The 16817-nt window shown below is 44.9% G+C and overlaps 1 protein-coding gene across 1 annotated transcript; it reads left to right on the forward strand.

Moving 5' to 3' along the window:
- Positions 1-4023: 4023 nt before the first annotated feature.
- On the forward strand, positions 4024-14375 carry Hey2 (hes related family bHLH transcription factor with YRPW motif 2). Its single transcript, XM_050138202.1, has 5 exons — positions 4024-4165; positions 6139-6217; positions 6356-6439; positions 8996-9077; positions 12267-14375. The coding sequence occupies exons 1-5, from the start codon at positions 4083-4085 to the stop codon at positions 12956-12958; spliced, it is 1020 nt and encodes a 339-aa protein (XP_049994159.1). The 5' UTR covers positions 4024-4082; the 3' UTR covers positions 12959-14375.
- The last annotated feature ends 2442 nt before the right edge of the window (positions 14376-16817 follow it).

A 16817-nucleotide genomic window follows, 5' to 3' on the forward strand; every position in this document is an offset into this window, starting at 1 on the left:
CAGCATCATGTTCTTTTACTGGCTCGCATATTTGTGTCACACAGTGACCCTAGACTGGCCTGCTTGCTGCCTGCCTGATGTTGAAAAGGTATTGAAATTTACAAGGATCTTGCCCTTGGCCCCTACTCCCGGAGCACAGCATTCTCACACATTTTAAGGTGGTGCCTGCTCACAATAGCCTTGTAGTCCAGCAAGACAGCTCAACAAGGCTGCCTGCCTACAGATCAGCACGTGCTTATCACCTGCTTGGCAATTGCAAATAAAATAGCAGGGTTCGCCTGCCCTCTGGGAGGAAGAAAAAAGGAGAAGAAGAAGAAGAAGAAGAAGAAGAGGAGGAGGAGGAGGAGGAGGAGGAGGAGGAGGAGGAGGAGGAGGAGGAGGAGGAGGAAGAAGCTTCTCAAAGCTTTTATTTCAAATGAAGAGAAACACTGGACTTCCCAGTGTGAACTGTATCTACTTATAAGATTATACTTCTCAGACTAACATAAGGTCTCTAAATAACAGAATTGACCTTACTTCACTGAGAAAGTAAGTTAAATATATTTTTAATGGTTTCATGCCTTGCAGATTCCGAGACAAGCAAATTTCCCAGTAGTTGGTGTTTTGTTGCCTTTTTTAAAAAAAAAATTGTAAGTGATATCTCAACACAAATACAGAAGTGTCACAACTCATGATGAAAACACCAGAGGACTCTAATAAAAACAAAATAAATACATGTATATCAGATTCATTCTTAAAATTCTTCAAGGGAATTTTTAGAATAGCAGCAAAAAAATCACTTTATGAGTTTGTGTGCTAAAATTTCAAATTTAAGGGACAAGGTAAGCCTTAGGTCAAGATCTTCACACTCAATTTAAGTAGGAAAAGTCAAAATATTATAAAAGGGTGGGTCAGGAGGAAAGCGGAAACCACTGAGTCTGGTGTCCCCTCACCCCCCAGATCTTTGCGCTCCCTCATCTGTTCCTCTCTCTATTCAGTGAGCTAAATCACTTAAGCACCAGGGACCAGATGACCAATGGAAGGAAGGCCGCCCTCCCGGGTCTACATCTCCTTTTCCCTTTAGATTTGTCAGCCTGGTCTTTCTTTCTTAATGGCATTTCGTTTCTAGGACAGTCCCTCCTCCCGTATCTATCGGTCTAATTATTCCATTGTTCAAATCTTTCAAAAGGAAAGAAAGGCAGATTGCTGTGTGCACGGACTTCTTTTCTTCTGCCCTGGTCCCTAGTAAGCTTCCCAGCCACTCTCTGAGGGGGGAAATGTCGCAGAGGCGAGATGGGGCTTAAAGTACCAATGCTCTCTTTCTTTCTCCCTGCTGAAGCCACCGGAGTTCCTCCCCTCTCCACCCCAAGCTCCTCTTGTTTTGTTTTAAGTAAACTGAAGCGCTTGAAAGTTTCCTGTTTCTACCTCCGACCCAGACGCAGGACCCAACACAGAAAAGACGTCTAGGGAGGCGACAGGCAAAAGGGATCCTTGAGAATAACAGATATAATGGAAAATCACAGTAATGGGCATTAAGTATTTTAAAGATTAACGAGCATGTTCTTTGGACATTTTTGAAGTGCTGTCTTTTGCCTCATTTATTCTTTACACTAAACACATTCATTTTCGGTATCCCAGGCACTATCCTAAACGGTTGTTTAACATATGAGACCCTTGTTGCAAAAAAAAGAAAAAGAAAAAAAAACTACTCTAACCAACATTAAATCCGTGCGTGCTTTCCAACGTCCCTGAAATATTCTTTTATGACATGGCACAGCGGTTAAGTCTTCAAAGACAAAATGGAAAAAATTTAACCAGTTGCTACTTTATTACAAGCAAACCGTTTCCCGCTGCAATTTTTCGCAATCATCATAATTAAATAAACTAGTATAGTGAGAAAAGAAATCTTTTTGGGATGCCCTCACCCACTCCGTGGTGATTTCAGGTTTTGCCTCCAGCATTTGGAGGCTCCAACTAATTTGCTCATGTGCTCGAGTGGCAAACCTTAAATTCACCTAAATTTCAGGGCGGGTGGGTAGAGGGAACCTACTGAGCTCTGGAAACACAGACTCTGGTTGGAAAAGCGCGGTTTGGAACCTGCTGGGTTTAGGGCTTGCTCTTATCTGGACAACCCCTGCAGAAGCCAGAGTGGCCCAGGATGCTGGCCTGCCTTGCATAGGACCAGCAATCTCGGGCCATCTGCTCTGAGGCCGGGCTAAGGCCCTGTGGTCACGGTCACAGAGCACCAAGGCGCCCGCCCGGAGACTGAGTGCAGAACTGGGGAGTCAGCCACCCACGGTTCTGCGGTCCAGCAGCACTGACCCCATCCTGCCTTGCCAGGCCCCGCCCGGTCCCCGATGACCTTGTGATTTGCCTGGAGTTAAGTTTCAAAAGTCAGTACGGAAAGTTTCAGATTTCTGTTCACACGGTTAATGAAAGCACCGCGGTGGGGACCGCACAAAAGAGGCCAAGGCCTGTAGGAAAGGGGTTTTGTGTTTTAATGACAGCGCTGGCTGGCTGCAGGTCCTTGGCATTGCCCTGGCTCCTTCCAGTTCTTCATCCACCCAATCTGCGCCAGCCTTTTGCTTTCTCTTTTTCTCTTGTCCTCTCCCGACCCACCGGTCTAGTGTGGCCAAGGAATGGAATGTCAAATGGGTGCCTTAGATTTCCAGAAAGATAAGCATCTGTGCAAGGTGGAGGGTCTTGGTGATTGATGGATAGATGCCTCTTTCTTAAAGGGTTTTTTTTTTTCCCCACCATGCGCAAAGCTGGCCCGAAGCAACGTGAGGAGTCTCACCCTGGCCCCTCATCAGCCCACCCCGCGCGCTGCATCGTCAGACAGTTGAGCGCGACCCTGCTCCCCCAAGACGGTCTTGCTCACTTCCTGAGCGCGGGGAGACACGTCGGTGGAATCGGTTCAAAAGTCCCGCCGTTTTCAGAGAGAGGCAGCAGCTTGGAAACAAAGTCTGAAAGCACACCTGGAGTTTAGACAACACAGTCCGTCCATGCACTAAGAACTACTAAGCACGGGCGCTTTACAAAACAAATTCAGTGTCCAACGAATCTTCTCACCCTGGATGCAGAACTCCGCGGCTGCACACAGCTGAGGGATTGGAGGGAGCATTTAATTTGGATAGTCCAAGTCAGAAAAATTTGAACTCAAAAACCTACTCAGATTGTGTCCTGAAATCACCGCTTCTTTGCTAATCCTTACCAATAGAGCCCACCATCTACTCCGAAGGTCTATTCCCCCAGTCCCCGAGGCCGGAAACACAAAGAAAGTGACCGAGGGATGGCAAATCCGATATTGCACCACCGAGCCAACCTCCTGAAGTTAGGCACCTGAACCGGTAAGCGCGCGTCCTTATCTGCCCACAACCCAGAGGCTGCGGAATTGACAGAGTGAAAAGCAGCTTTGATTTAAAGCTTTCAAAATCCCCTGAGGGTCAACGTGACCGCTCCGGTCAGCCAGTCAGCAGCTTGGGTCCCGAGGAGGGACAGACAGCTAAGTGTGGTGGGTCGCGGAGCCTCGCTGCCCTCCTCCCCTCGCCAACCCACCCCAGACGTCACACGCATCTCGGCCACGCGCTAGCGGTTATTCTTTAAACCCAGGATAGAAACGAGGCGGGAGAGAACGCGGCGTGCAGACAAGGGCCTCAACCCCGAAGCCTGCCAGCCCGCCCGCCCGGAGCGCGCCCACGCCCGCCACCCTAAGTCGCCGCGCGCAGTTCCAGGCTCCCAGGTGCGCGGACGCGTTCCCACGCCTTTGCCGGCGCCTCGCGGCGGGCATTGGCCAGGGCGGGTCCACCCCTCCATTTCAGCCAATAGAAAGCCACGCCGTCCCAGGGAGGCGGGGCCTGGAGAGCAGCCCGGGCGGGTCGGCGAAGACGCAAAGGGCCCCGCCCACACGGGAGGCGTGGCCGGCGCCGGCTCTTGCGCCCAGGCTGGGCTGCGGCGTGGGAAAGAGCTTCGAGGAGCAGACCGCGCCGCCCGGGGAGCCGCGCTTGCAGGAGCCGGGGTGGGAGGGAGGGAGGGAGGGAGGAAGCCCGCGGGGAGCGCGCTGCGTCCGGCTCGGCGTCGGTGGCTGCTCCTTCTACGCCACGATGAAGCGCCCGTGCGAGGAGACGACCTCCGAAAGCGACCTGGATGAGACCATCGACGTGGGGAGCGAGAACAATTACTCCGGGTGAGCGCCGAGAAGCGGGAGAGTGTCGGGGAGCTTCGGGGTCCTAGGAAATCCAGGGGCTCCGGGTGGAGAGGAGAAAAGTTGTCCCCGGGAAGTGGGTGCTCGCGGAGCTAGAGTCGGTGTGGGGCGAGAGGTAGGATTCGCGCTAGGTGTGGGAAGCGACTGGAAGGGAACTGGTAGGGAGAGTGCAGGAGATGGCGAGGGAGGGTCCCGGGCTGTCAGCGCCAGCACGCGTACAGGCACGTCCGGGCGACGCCCCCGCCACTGGAACTGTATTTAGGGACAGTTCCAAAATAGGTCTGAAGAAAAGAAAAACAACTGGATTTCTGTTTTGAAAGAAGCTTGGTTCGCGACTTGAGTTTTTGAGAAATCAAAGCCTTTGCGTTGTTAGGCTAAACAGAGTTGCGCAGGTTGACAGAGGGTGGGTGATCTGGCTGACCCAGCCATGAGTGACAGACCTAAGGAGCAGAGGAGGCAGCATTGCTTTGACTGCTTGTTCTTTAGTCTCCAGAAGATGGGCGTTGTGATCACAGAATACAGACTTCTAGTTTCCCTTGACAGCGAGATTACCCAGGCATTTTAGAGCCAAGGCAGGTCAAATGATAATTGCTTCTAATTGGCATGCCCAGAAGCACCTTAATTATTTATCTGCAGCTGTCACTCAAAGAGCGAAATCCTTTCTGCATCTAGAAAACTGGTTTTATTTCACAGACTTACTTTAAGACTTAGAAATTAAGACATCACGATTTAAAAAGATGCATGAGGCGCTGTTTACCAACTATCTTATTACTGAAGTGTTGGGTCTTAGAAAATGAAAACGGAGGCTGTCACGTGAAAAGGTGAACCCTGCAGAGAAGGGGTGAGAACGAGGGGGCAGTTGATTTGGAATTAAGATACCGAAGTGAGAAGATGAGGTAATGGGAGAACTTCTAAAACAAAAGAGAACAAACGACATGGCCTGGAGAATTTAACACCTTAAAGAACTATACTATCTGTGAATCTCAAAGCGACATATGTGAATGTATACTCTTAGGAGAGTGTACGTTAGGTGACCAACTCTGTGACCAAATAAATGTTTGATTAAGTACAGAAATACCATCCAGTAAACTCTAAGTGGATTGCAGCTTCTTCGGATTTAAGTATAGTTTGAATGCTGGTAACAGTTTCATTTTCAGAGCAAAGCAAGATTTAACTTCCCTACCAAGGATACGGTTAGGGTATTCCTTTAAAAGGTTAATATGCAAATTTTTAAAAAGCCATCCTTTTTATGGTACTGAATATCAGTTGTTGAATTTTGGAATGGTACAGGTATTTGATTTGTTTTAAAAGTTGCATCCAGGGACAAGTTTGACGTGTGGTAACTTTTATCGTGGGACTCATGTGATGTTGAGTCTGTCTGGCAGGAGCTAATAGGGCAAATACTATCAGCTAGGCTTGTTGACCTTTATGAAATATATGAGAAGAAATAGAACATATTAATCTCTGACCCCCACCCCACCCTAATTGGCCATCATTATTTCACCGGAGAACTCCAAAAGTTCAGGTTCATTTTTTGCCATTTGAATTGGCAGCTAAATTATCCAGTAGCATTTTTAATTACATTTACTTATTATTTCGTGTATGTGTGTGGCATGGTATGCCATCGTCACCTCTGTTTGTGGAGGTTCGAGTGGTTTTCCCCTTTCATCATGTAGGTCCAAGGAATGGCACTCCGGTCAGATGGTCAAACTTTGTGGCCATTGCCTTAACTTGCTAAGCCGTCTCAAGGCCTCACTAACATTTTTTTTTTTTGAAAGACTTAATCACTACTTGGGAACTAAAAGAAAAGCCAAAACTAAGGGAAAAAAATAATAACATAGACATGAACTGTGCAATCAGTCTGAATATTAACAGGCACCATGAAGCACGGGGGTGGGGTGGGGGACAATTGCTACTCTGATTGCAGTACCTAATGCAGGCTTCCTCCTCCACAGGCAAAGTACTGGCTCAGTGATGAGGTCAAATTCACCAACAACCACCTCTCAGATTATGGCAAGAAAGAAAAGGCGAGGGGTAAGTGGTTTCCCACCACCCCCCCCCTCTTTTATCTTGTGCCATCTAGCATGGGAACCTCTGCTGCTGTTTTCCTGTCCTGAGTACTGTTACTGTATATGTATCCTTAAACTTCTGTTTTTGGTTTCTTTGGGTTAGATAATAGAAAAAAGGCGTCGGGATAGAATAAATAACAGTTTATCTGAGTTGAGACGACTGGTGCCGACGGCTTTTGAAAAACAAGTAAGTGACTCCCTTCCCTCCCCCAACCGCCCCCCTCAAAGAAAAGGCTCAGAGCATCTGATTTCTCATCTGGGAATGTGGACTCTTGCTGAAGCTCATTAAAATAATGGTGTGTGTGCCCTGATCCGGCATAGACCAGCCATTTCAATAAAATGCTTTGTTGTGGCAAAACTATTAAAAACATAATCCATCATGGAGTTGAAAACATTTCCATTCTTTAGCTTATTTTTCCCCTTAAGGGAAACAGGACTCGTGTTTTCTCTGGTCTTTGAATCCAGCAGGGATTTTGTTTAAAATTGTGCTGTATGTAGAATTCTTGAAAAAAGTATCATATGTGAAATATCATTTTTTTCCCCTCAAACTTTGAAAGTACTCTTTTAAAAAATAAATCAAAGTCAAGAAAGTAAGATTCTGCTTTGGTTTCCTAAATTGTACTATTACAGTTTATTTAGCCATCCCACTTTCGTTTTTAATTCTTGGGTTAATAGAACATTGTTTGATTTGGGACATAGTTTGGAAGTTTAGTAAAACTCAGATTAGTCATAAATGCTGCTTTTCAACGTTCAAGTATTCTTTTACATAAAAATAAGAAGAAACCATTTCACATTTGGGAAAGCAGCAAGCTAAGTGCTTACACTCTCCTTCGTGGTTTTGGAAGTCTCGTTTTTTTCATTCTGCCTCTGTAGCTAATGCACGGGCTTCTAAGAGCATCTCTCCAAGTACGTAGCAGTTTCTGTGCTGAAAATGTTTTCTATTGAGTTCTAAATTGGGTGCAAAACATCAGTTGGTTGTTTATGCTTCTTTTTGCTGGTTTGTTTGCTTCGTGATTCTGCAAACACTAAAGCAAGCCCCACAGAGCCTTTGGAGGCCGTCCAGGGCGGCAGTTTGGCACTTTCGCTGCAACTGCTCATACATCTTCACAGACATGGCAAACAATAGGAAGGACCGGAGATGTTCTGCTGTTGATTCTGTATATTTAAGACAAAAATACACCGTGCAATTCATATTCCGAGGTTGTCTTTAATGGCTTACTTATACTATAAAACTAAGTATAATTATAATTCTCATTGGTAGGCTACAAATGAAAATGGCAATAACCTATGAATTTTTTACTTTTTTGAGTACTGAAATTTCTCCATTGTGACGTTGAAAAGCAGTCACTTGGGTGGGTGTTTTTTTTTTTTTCTTAGTCTTAGTTTGTTAGCTTTCTTTTTCATAAATATTGACTTAAACCTTAAGAGCAAGCCTCAGTTGTTGGCAGTTAGTTATCATAAACACAAGCCGTCCCATTTACAGAGTCTGGCTGCCAACCCTAGTGAGCTGGCCCAGTCACAATTAGAGGAGAAGAATATTCTTTAGAATATCTAAAGAACTGTGGAACTCCTGCTATTTAATCAAATTAAGAGATAAATTTAAAAACCACTGAGTGTAAGAATCTTGGAACTGGGAATAAATGTCAGGATTCTTTACACACACACATACACACACACACACACACACACACACACACACACACACACACCAAAACAACAACAACAACCCCACGTATTGATTTGATTATCCAGCTCCTCTAGGAAGTTAGTGAGAAACCAGCATGTCTCCAAGACACTCTCGGTGGCACGTTTGTTCCACATGGTTCTCAAAGGCAGCTTTATTTTAAGAAGGGGAACAGTGAACATGTATTGGCAAGACTATTTTACTGAGAGCAGCTTTGAATGACTGGAAGATCCTAAGTCATGTATGATGCTCTTTAAGAAAACTGCAAACTAGTCCTTTTTCTTTGTGATCTTAGAATTCACAGTGACACCTGCTGGTAACCTTGAAGGTCCTTTTCTAGTTTGTTTCCTTTACTCGTGGTATCTATAAGTTATCTTAAGTTCACTGGAATTTTCTACTTTAAATGTTCCACTGTTGATGTTTTGCTAAAACGCTATGTCTTTATCCTCTGGAATTATCATTCAAGTATTGAGCATTCTAGACTTCAGTAGTAATGACAAATGAATGGGCCCTAATGAAATATACCATTAATCAAGATAGAGATCAAGCCCAAAGTCTGAGAGTTTTGCAGTTGGCATAGTGTTTGTGCGGTGAACTTGTGAATATAATTGTTCTTATTATTTAATGAATCATTTCTTCAGCGTCTTGTTCTGGTCTCTAGAGTTACAAGCTGATGTCATCGGCCACGCAATAGTGGCTGGTGCTTTTATATAAAGTTTAGAAAGGCTGGCAAGATCACCCCAAAGTTAACAGAAGGAACCAAACTTGTGAGCCAATGGGTGACTGACAACAGCTTTGGCAGGTTCTGAAGCCCTGACCTGCATAGTTGACTCCATGCATGCACATGCAGCACACACACAAACCCACACGCACACACACACACACACACACACAATTAAAATTTAAAGTAAAAAGAATTCAGGTTTTTCCCCTGTGGTGAAATTAAACAGAATTTTTTTTAATGAGAGGCAAAATTCCAACTGTGGTACTAAGCTCAGTATATAAAGTACTAAGCTAGTTTCTGCAGGACTCGTGATACTTTATTATTTGATTCTGAAGGGATCTGCTAAGTTGGAAAAGGCTGAAATATTGCAAATGACAGTGGATCATTTGAAGATGCTTCAGGCAACAGGGGGTAAAGGTAAGCGCTGGTACCATTGTTTCAACTCCTTTCTACCTTTCTCTTTTCATCCTTTTCCTCTCATAGTCTAAGAAAGTTACAGTTGAACCAGCCTCTAACAAGCTGAGATAGGCAGCCCCAGAGTAAAGCCGTGGCAATCAATGCTAATGGCAGGATTGAACTCGTGGGAAAGGACTTCTTGAACAAAGGAAGCACTTGACCCTGGACTTGTGTTTGCTTTCCTAAGACTGTGGGAGTAAAGCTTCCTTCATGGCAGCCTGGTCAGACTTGCGCTTGGGATCTGAGAAGTGCATGCTGGAATCTACACAGAAAAACAAAACAAACACACAAACAGCCAAATATAAACAAGACTGGGACCCACTCTCCCTCTCTCTTTCTCTCACTTTCATTAAATCAGGCTAGGACTCAAATAATTCAGCTATTTAAAGGAAATGAATCTAGAATTATTTTTGCCATTGCTTCCCAGACAGTTTTGGCCTGTCTTGACTTTACACCAACCACAACACTTGAAGTCCAGGTACTGAATCCCTGCTGGAAGGAGCAACAAAACAGGCAGTTCCTGAGGAGACCTCAGAGCAGTAGATATCCAGGCCTGGCCCCGTGCCATGGTAGAATGCCCTTGACAGTACATTGTGGAAGAACTGTCAGGTCAGAGTCGGACCCGCATTCTAAAAATGGTCCAAACCCAGAAGGCTGTAATACTCACATTTCATCATCCCACTTCCTCCCACCTCACTCAGACTTCCTGTTGCCATTTTAGAGACTTTTTCCTCTTTAACGATGCCTTTGTTTTCATCTCAGCCAAGTCTGTCTCACAACCCAATAAACAGAGAAAGCTTCAAGCAGTTGAGTGCTGCAACTGGATGCTGAAGTCCTCCTAGATGAATCATAGGCTTCCTCAGTAGTCTTCAGGTGTTAGATCTGGGCACGGCAGGACACCGTGGGGGCAGGGCAGGGCAGGAAGTAGAGGCAAGTCACTTTTTCTAATCTGAAAACTGATAGAACATCAGCCTTGACCCGAACTGTCTTCTACTCATGTCAATAGAGGAGATTACTATACATCATGCCCGTATGGTGTATCTCCCTCAGGTCACAGTGTCCCAAGAAACTGTCTTGAATGAATGAGGAATAGCATAGGATGCATATAGTCTTGTACCATAGAAGCTAATGGTGAAATCTTCAAAGTAAGTTGTCCTACCCAAGTTGGCTACAACCTTTGACCTGAGTCAGAATTAACCTTAGGTCTTTGAGGGTTAAACTAGCAGCACCTGCTCCAGAGGCCCTATGTAGTGTAACTTCCTCAACACCTGCCACCTCGGGATTTCAGGAGAACAGTGAAGTCAGATGCCATGCAAGGAAAGCTACGTGATTCCTCTTACCTTCCCTTGAATTGGCATCCATGAGGTGAGGAGCTGCCACCAGAGCCTCGAACAATTGGCATGAGTTGTACTTCTAGAGTAAAACTGTCCTTTGGCTTCACAACACGGGTTACCTTAGTTCTCATCCGTGACCCCTTGAGCAGTCCTAGAATTTATCCCAGATGAGTTAGAGACCAGAAATTTCCAGCCAGTTGCCGTCTATGTCACCTGACCTCCTGATCGCTGGAGAGGCCAACACACAGAAGAATGTGTAGGCCTTGAACAAGAGGCCCTGCCAGTGTTTGCTCACGAGCCTCTAGTGTGGTGGCGAAGGACATGCCCTCTAGAGCAGTTGCCAGATTGTGACTTCTGGTTCTGCAGCTCGTTAGCTGTGTCACTGGAGTCAAGAAAAATAATGTCTGAGCGAGCGCCATTTGTCACATAGAGACAATGACGAAGGGCTCCGCCCAGGTGGTTGGAAATGAATTGGTGGACTTGACATCTATAGAACTGCACTGGTAGAGACGAAGTGGTTATGGGCACGGGTTATTGTCGGCTCAAGACCTACTTCTAGCAGGCAGCTGCTAATCTCCCTGTGCTTCCAGCAATAGAATAGGAGGTACATGATTCATGTTCCTTAGAATGCAACAGGACCCAGCCATACACAGCCACATATCTAGCAAACTGCAAATGCCCCTTACACAGTGAAATTCAAAGAAGCGAGGATGTTCCTTTCAGTTTGCCATAGAATTGTAATTGTTTCTAGAGAAACCCAAATTCTTGGATTTTTTTTGATATCTCTGAACTCTGGTTGCTACCTCCCTTCTTTCTTTATAAAACTCGGAAGCTCAGACCTGATAGGGGCACTAAAGACAGGCTCTGGGGACCCTAAAGACAGGCATGGGTAATCTCTCTGGGGACCCTAAAGACAGGCATGTGCATTCTCTCTGGGGACCCTAAAGACAGGCATGGGTAATCTCTCTGGGGACCCTAAAGACAAGCATGTACAGTCTCTCCAGGGACCTTAAAGACAGGCATGGGCTCTCTCTGTGGAGCATCCTCATAAGGAGCAGCTTTTTTTTCCTGTTCCCGGGGACTTTGCTTAATGACTGCTCCGAGGGTCTAGGAATGAAAACCAGTTTAGGGCTGGTATCCCACCCTTCATGGCAGTCTCTTGTTCACCTTGGTGCTGTCTCTGTTTCCCTGGTGGTTGTGTTTGCTCCAAACACCTTCCAGATTACCCAATAAATATATCGACAGTTTTCCATAATGCTCCAATTATAACGTGGCCTAAAGGAAATAGACAAATTTTGCTTGGTAAAAGCATAAACTGTAAATGCTTTCGATGAAAAGAACCTAATTTGGGTTAGTGAGGTAGCTCAAAGGCAGAGGGTTTGCTTAGGATGCACAGGTCCTTGGTCCAGTCCTGAAAAAGACCTGTTAATTACCAACTCTATGAGTCTTTTTCTATCTCATGAAAAGTATTGTTGAGGAAGGCTTATTATCCCATGATACTAAAGCTAATATATCCCCTCCCGCTCCAGGGGAGTATCTGAAACCTGAATGTCACCGATTTATTTTTCCTCTTGTGACATTTAGATCCTAGATTAACTATAGCATTGCTAAAGTTGTCAGGCATGCTATTTGCCGAGTCTCCTTTCTTTACTCCTGAAAAAAAAAAAATGAACATAGCAGCCATTGTGTTTTGAGAAAGAGCCACCCAATCTCTTCAGAAGATTAGAGTGGAACCTAAGTGGGTGGTTGTTCTTCAGAGCCAGATCACTTTTCCTCCTTCTGCCCCCTCACCCCTGACTCTCCTCAACTTCTTCAGGCTACTTTGACGCCCATGCCCTTGCCATGGACTTCATGAGCATCGGATTCCGAGAGTGCTTGACCGAAGTGGCTAGGTACCTGAGCTCAGTGGAAGGCCTTGACTCCTCGGATCCACTGCGCGTGCGCCTTGTCTCTCATCTCAGCACCTGCGCCTCCCAGCGGGAGGCAGCCGTGATGACGTCCTCCATGGCCCACCACCACCACCCCCTGCACCCACACCACTGGGCAGCGGCCTTCCACCATCTCCCCACAGCCCTCCTCCAACCCAACGGACTCCACACATCGGAGTCCACCCCATGTCGCCTATCCACATCTTCAGAAGTGCCTCCGGCCCATGGCTCTGCCCTCCTCACAGCGACGTTTGCCCATGCGGATTCCGCTCTTCGGATGCCATCCGCCGGCACGGTCGCACCGTGTGTGCCACCTCTCTCCACCTCTCTCCTGTCTCTTTCGGCCACTGTGCATGCCGCAGCCGCAGCGGCCACCGCAGCTGCACACAGCTTCCCTCTGTCCTTCGCAGGGGCCTTTCCCATGCTCCCCTCCAATGCAGCCGCCGCAGCCGCAGTTGCTGCTGCAACCGCCATCAGCCCACCCTTGTCAGTGTCAGCAGCCTCCAGCCCTCAGCAGACAAGCAGCGGAACAAACAGTAAACCTTACCGGCCCTGGGGGACAGAAGTGGGAGCCTTCTAAGTTATTCTTGAATGTCTTGCAATAGTAACTGAATGTCCTCCATTTCAGAATCGGCTTCAAACCTCTGCACCCTGAAGGTAGCCATACAGATAACTACACAACATACAGAGTCACACAACAACAATAAAGCAGTTTGAGAAGCAAACTTCACAAACGGAAATGTAGTATTATCTGTTTTTCCCGTTGGTTAAGGCAGCTTGGCAACTGACTTCAGCGACTTAAAAACGTCACTTCTATTTCCATTTGAACTTTCCTGGAAAATACACAGATGTCACCAACCAGCAGTGCTTCAGCACATCTGACTTGGAAAAGAAAAAAAAAAAGTCATAACTGAATTCTCCTGGAACAGGAAGGGAGAAAAAAAGAATGCACCACATTTTCTAAGTGCCTGAACTAAGGAACGTAATGTAGCAAAAGATTCAGAGGGCGTGGCTGTTAAGTTGAGAAAGGGAAGAACAGACTGCACGCGTTAGACTGCACACAGTACTCTTCTGAAACCAGCAGGTTTTAGTGGCCATAAAGATGAATGAACATCAAGGTTTTTGTCTTTGTCTTCTGTCCTCAGACTTGTCAAGCATGGATAGTTAGCAATGCATTGATATAAACGGCCATTCCACCAGTGTCCACATTAACAGGCATTTCTGCTCTGCCCGCAAGCTCCCATACATTCTAGAGAGACATGGTTTAGAACACTGCGCTTCAGTCTGTAAACCTGCAGCTGTACGATACACCTTGAAGCAGTTACCTGCCATGTGCCCACCCGAGCCTCGCTCATTCATGCCAACTCAAAAAACACTCTTCAGTTTGCGAGTTTGGATTAATTTATTCAGTTTCATTTGGGCTATATTTATATGTTTAACTTCTTGAGTTTTCTCCTGACAACATGTAATGTCTGTTCTTTTCCTTTGGGGAGAGGGGAGGTGATGTATCTCTGGAGGTAATGGGATAAAGGAAAGAGGATTTGGAAGAAAAGAGCTACATGGTTTAAATGCCCTTGGTCAAGTTAGCAATTGCATTTGATCCCAAATCACAATGAATGTATGCAATGAAGTGTACATAAATTATTTTTGTCTATGCCTAGACTAGGACTACATAATGGTGTTTTGGTTTTGAGTTCTTATTTTTTTGTCTTTTTTTTTATCTTGTCTAAATGACAAAATAATCTCTTAATACATTGAAATTGAGCACGTGAGATTTTATATTTGAAAGACAAAGACACAGCATGTATTCTTATGCACTTCGTTTCTCTGCTGTGTGGAGAAAGCAATAAAAGAATGTTAAACATTATGCAAAGTTATACTCATAAATATTTGTTTTAAAATTACTGTACCTAGTCTTTTCTGCATTACTTTGTAACCTTTTTCTATGCAAAACTCTACATATCACTAATTAAATGAAGTTCTTTTTGACTACTTCATGTGGATGAGTTGCTTTTTTTTTTTAGAATGGCGAGTTGACATGCCTCTCACGTGGGGCTTCCTTTTACGGTCTCTTGGAGACATAGTTTTGGGTCATGTGTTTCAAAATCATTTGAAGGTTCGAATTCACATTACCTGAAAATGAACTTTATGGAACTTATAGGTTAAAACATAGGTAAGCATTGCAAAGGCAAAACGTGATTATTTTCCTCTGCCTTGTGTTGCTTCTTCCTTATTTCATTATAGACAGGGTCTTGCTGTGTAGCCCAGCCTGGCCTGGAACTTGCTATATAGCTTAGCCTGGCCTCAAAATCAAGGTCCTGCTGCCTCAGACTCCCAGCAAGTGATATCTTTTGATCATCTATGGCTCTTGGAAAGGCACAAGTATAAGACCTCAAATAAAAGAATATCAATCAAACACAGAGAAGGAGCTAGAGTGTGTGATATTGTGTAGCTCAAGAACAAGGCTTATTTGGGGAACATCAGTGGATATACAACAGGCATGTCCATGCAACCTGATGGTGAGTCCTCTATGTCCAAGTTTCCTTGGTGAGGTGCAGATGCTATGGTTGTGGCCCTCTTATTCAGAGAAGGCTAAAATCAGGTGGAACCCCTAAAGCCATGGGCCAAAATACACCGTAAATAAATAAATAATAAATAAATAACTTTTCATCATTCATATCAAAATGCTCAAATGAAAATAATGAAGGGACTTTCACCATATTTTGGTTTTGAAAAATGAGGTATATGGTATTGTAGGTGGGGTTCTGTCTTGTGAAAAACCATACTGCCTTTTGACGTGATCGTTTTCTTGTTCATGACAAAAGCTAAGAAGATTTTGGCCTTTTAAGTTTGTTTTAGGGGAAAGGAAAGAACTTTTAGGTAATTGATTTGTTGGTGGGTTTGATGTAAAAGTTAGTTTCAAAATTAATTCAAAGGCATTTTGGTAGAATAAAAGGGGTCGGGGGAGGAGCAGTTTGAGTTTTCCCCAAACCCAAAAGCCATGCACGTGCACAGCCAGACCATAGCTTTGTGTTTCACAGCAGTTCACAGCAGCAAGAGCGTGCACAGCCTTGAGTGGCACTCCTCGGGTTTGGGGTGGCATGTGGGACCTGAGGCCCTAGCTGATGACACAGACATTCAAAGGAAGAGGCATGCTGAGATGCTAAGAATAAGAAAAAAAAAAAATCTGGAGGAAGAGGTCTTCTCTTCTTGAGATCACTGACAAATATGACCTCTCCTATCTTATTTGAAGAAATATGAAGAATTTTAAAGTAATACCAAAACCATAAAATACCAAATATTACCTAGAACAGTGTCTACTCTATCCATGTATATGAAGGCATTATAACCTGAAGGAAGCCTCTGGGTTATCTTTCTTATATATGTGACTTATTCTTTTTGCCCATGATGAGTTATCCCAACGCAAGAGTAATCATCTGAGAAGTATCATCACAAAGAATAATGATTTCAGAATGACATGTTTCCATGAGTCTAAGTCTCAGTTGCTGTTGATTTAGGATCAATTGGGTTTTTGGTTTTTTTTTTTGGGGGGGGAGTGTGTTTCAAGACAGAATTTCTCTGTAGCTTTGGAGCCTGTCCTGGAACTAGCTCTTGTAAACCAGGCTGACTTTGAACTCACAGAGATCCGCCTGCCTCTGCCTCCCAAGTGCTGGGATTAAAGGCGTGTGCCACCACCACCTGGTTTAAGATAAATTTTTAAGGAGTAAGGACGTCTACAATATACACTTTACAGACTGATTTTAAAATAGCTTAATTAAATATAACACGGAAAAAATGCATCTTGGGTTTCAACCAGCATGGTAATGCTTTTACTAATGATGACCGCAATTTTCGAAGTCACAGCTAACAGTGTGCATAGAGGGGGCTACTTTGGCCTTCCTTTAATGACTTTGTAAGCTTAGTGATTTGAACATACAGGGTTTTGTTTGCTTGCTTGCTTGCTTGCTTGCTTGCTTGCTTGCTTGCTGTTTGTTACCATGTTCTAGTTGTCCAGTGACATTGCTTTAGCTTCGCTTCCTGGAGGACTGTATTCGGCTTGCTCTCACGATTCTTCTGAGGCTCAAACCATGGCCTGAAGTTGTGAATATTTGCACCGCGCCAGCAAAGCATCCCAGCAAACATGGCATCGAAACTGGCACTGTAGTTCATAGTCCTGGAAAGGATACATCTTCAAACGTCAGTAGAAGATATCGTAAAGAAGAAAAGCACCTGGGCTAACATAGATGACCTGGTGTGAGGGCAGTTCACAGGGGAAGTGGTTCTCCAGGCACAAGGTAGTGCTTTCTCCCATGCCCTCATTCTGACTTCAAAGGAAAGGACACTAATGGGGTCAGTTAGGGAACCAGGTCTTTTGCTATGTAGCTATTGGAACTAGGGCCACTTTAAGGTATGGGACTAGAAAGAAACTCAAATGTAGT

The sequence above is a fragment of the Alexandromys fortis genome, unplaced genomic scaffold, assembly GCF_014885135.2.
Source record: "Alexandromys fortis isolate MF-2015 unplaced genomic scaffold, M_Fortis_MF-2015_v1.1 scaffold_14, whole genome shotgun sequence".
In the NCBI taxonomy this organism is placed as follows: Eukaryota; Metazoa; Chordata; class Mammalia; order Rodentia; family Cricetidae; genus Alexandromys; species Alexandromys fortis.

Bases quoted from the DNA above. Each gene is read 5' to 3' on its own strand.
- Hey2 (XM_050138202.1), top strand. From the start codon at position 4,083: ATGAAGCGCCCGTGCGAGGAGACGACCTCCGAAAGCGACCTGGATGAG. The intron at 6,440-8,995 runs GTAAGTGACTCC...TTGATTCTGAAG, and splicing joins CGACGGCTTTTGAAAAACAA to GGATCTGCTAAGTTGGAAAA. The intron at 9,078-12,266 runs GTAAGCGCTGGT...CAACTTCTTCAG, and splicing joins TCAGGCAACAGGGGGTAAAG to GCTACTTTGACGCCCATGCC.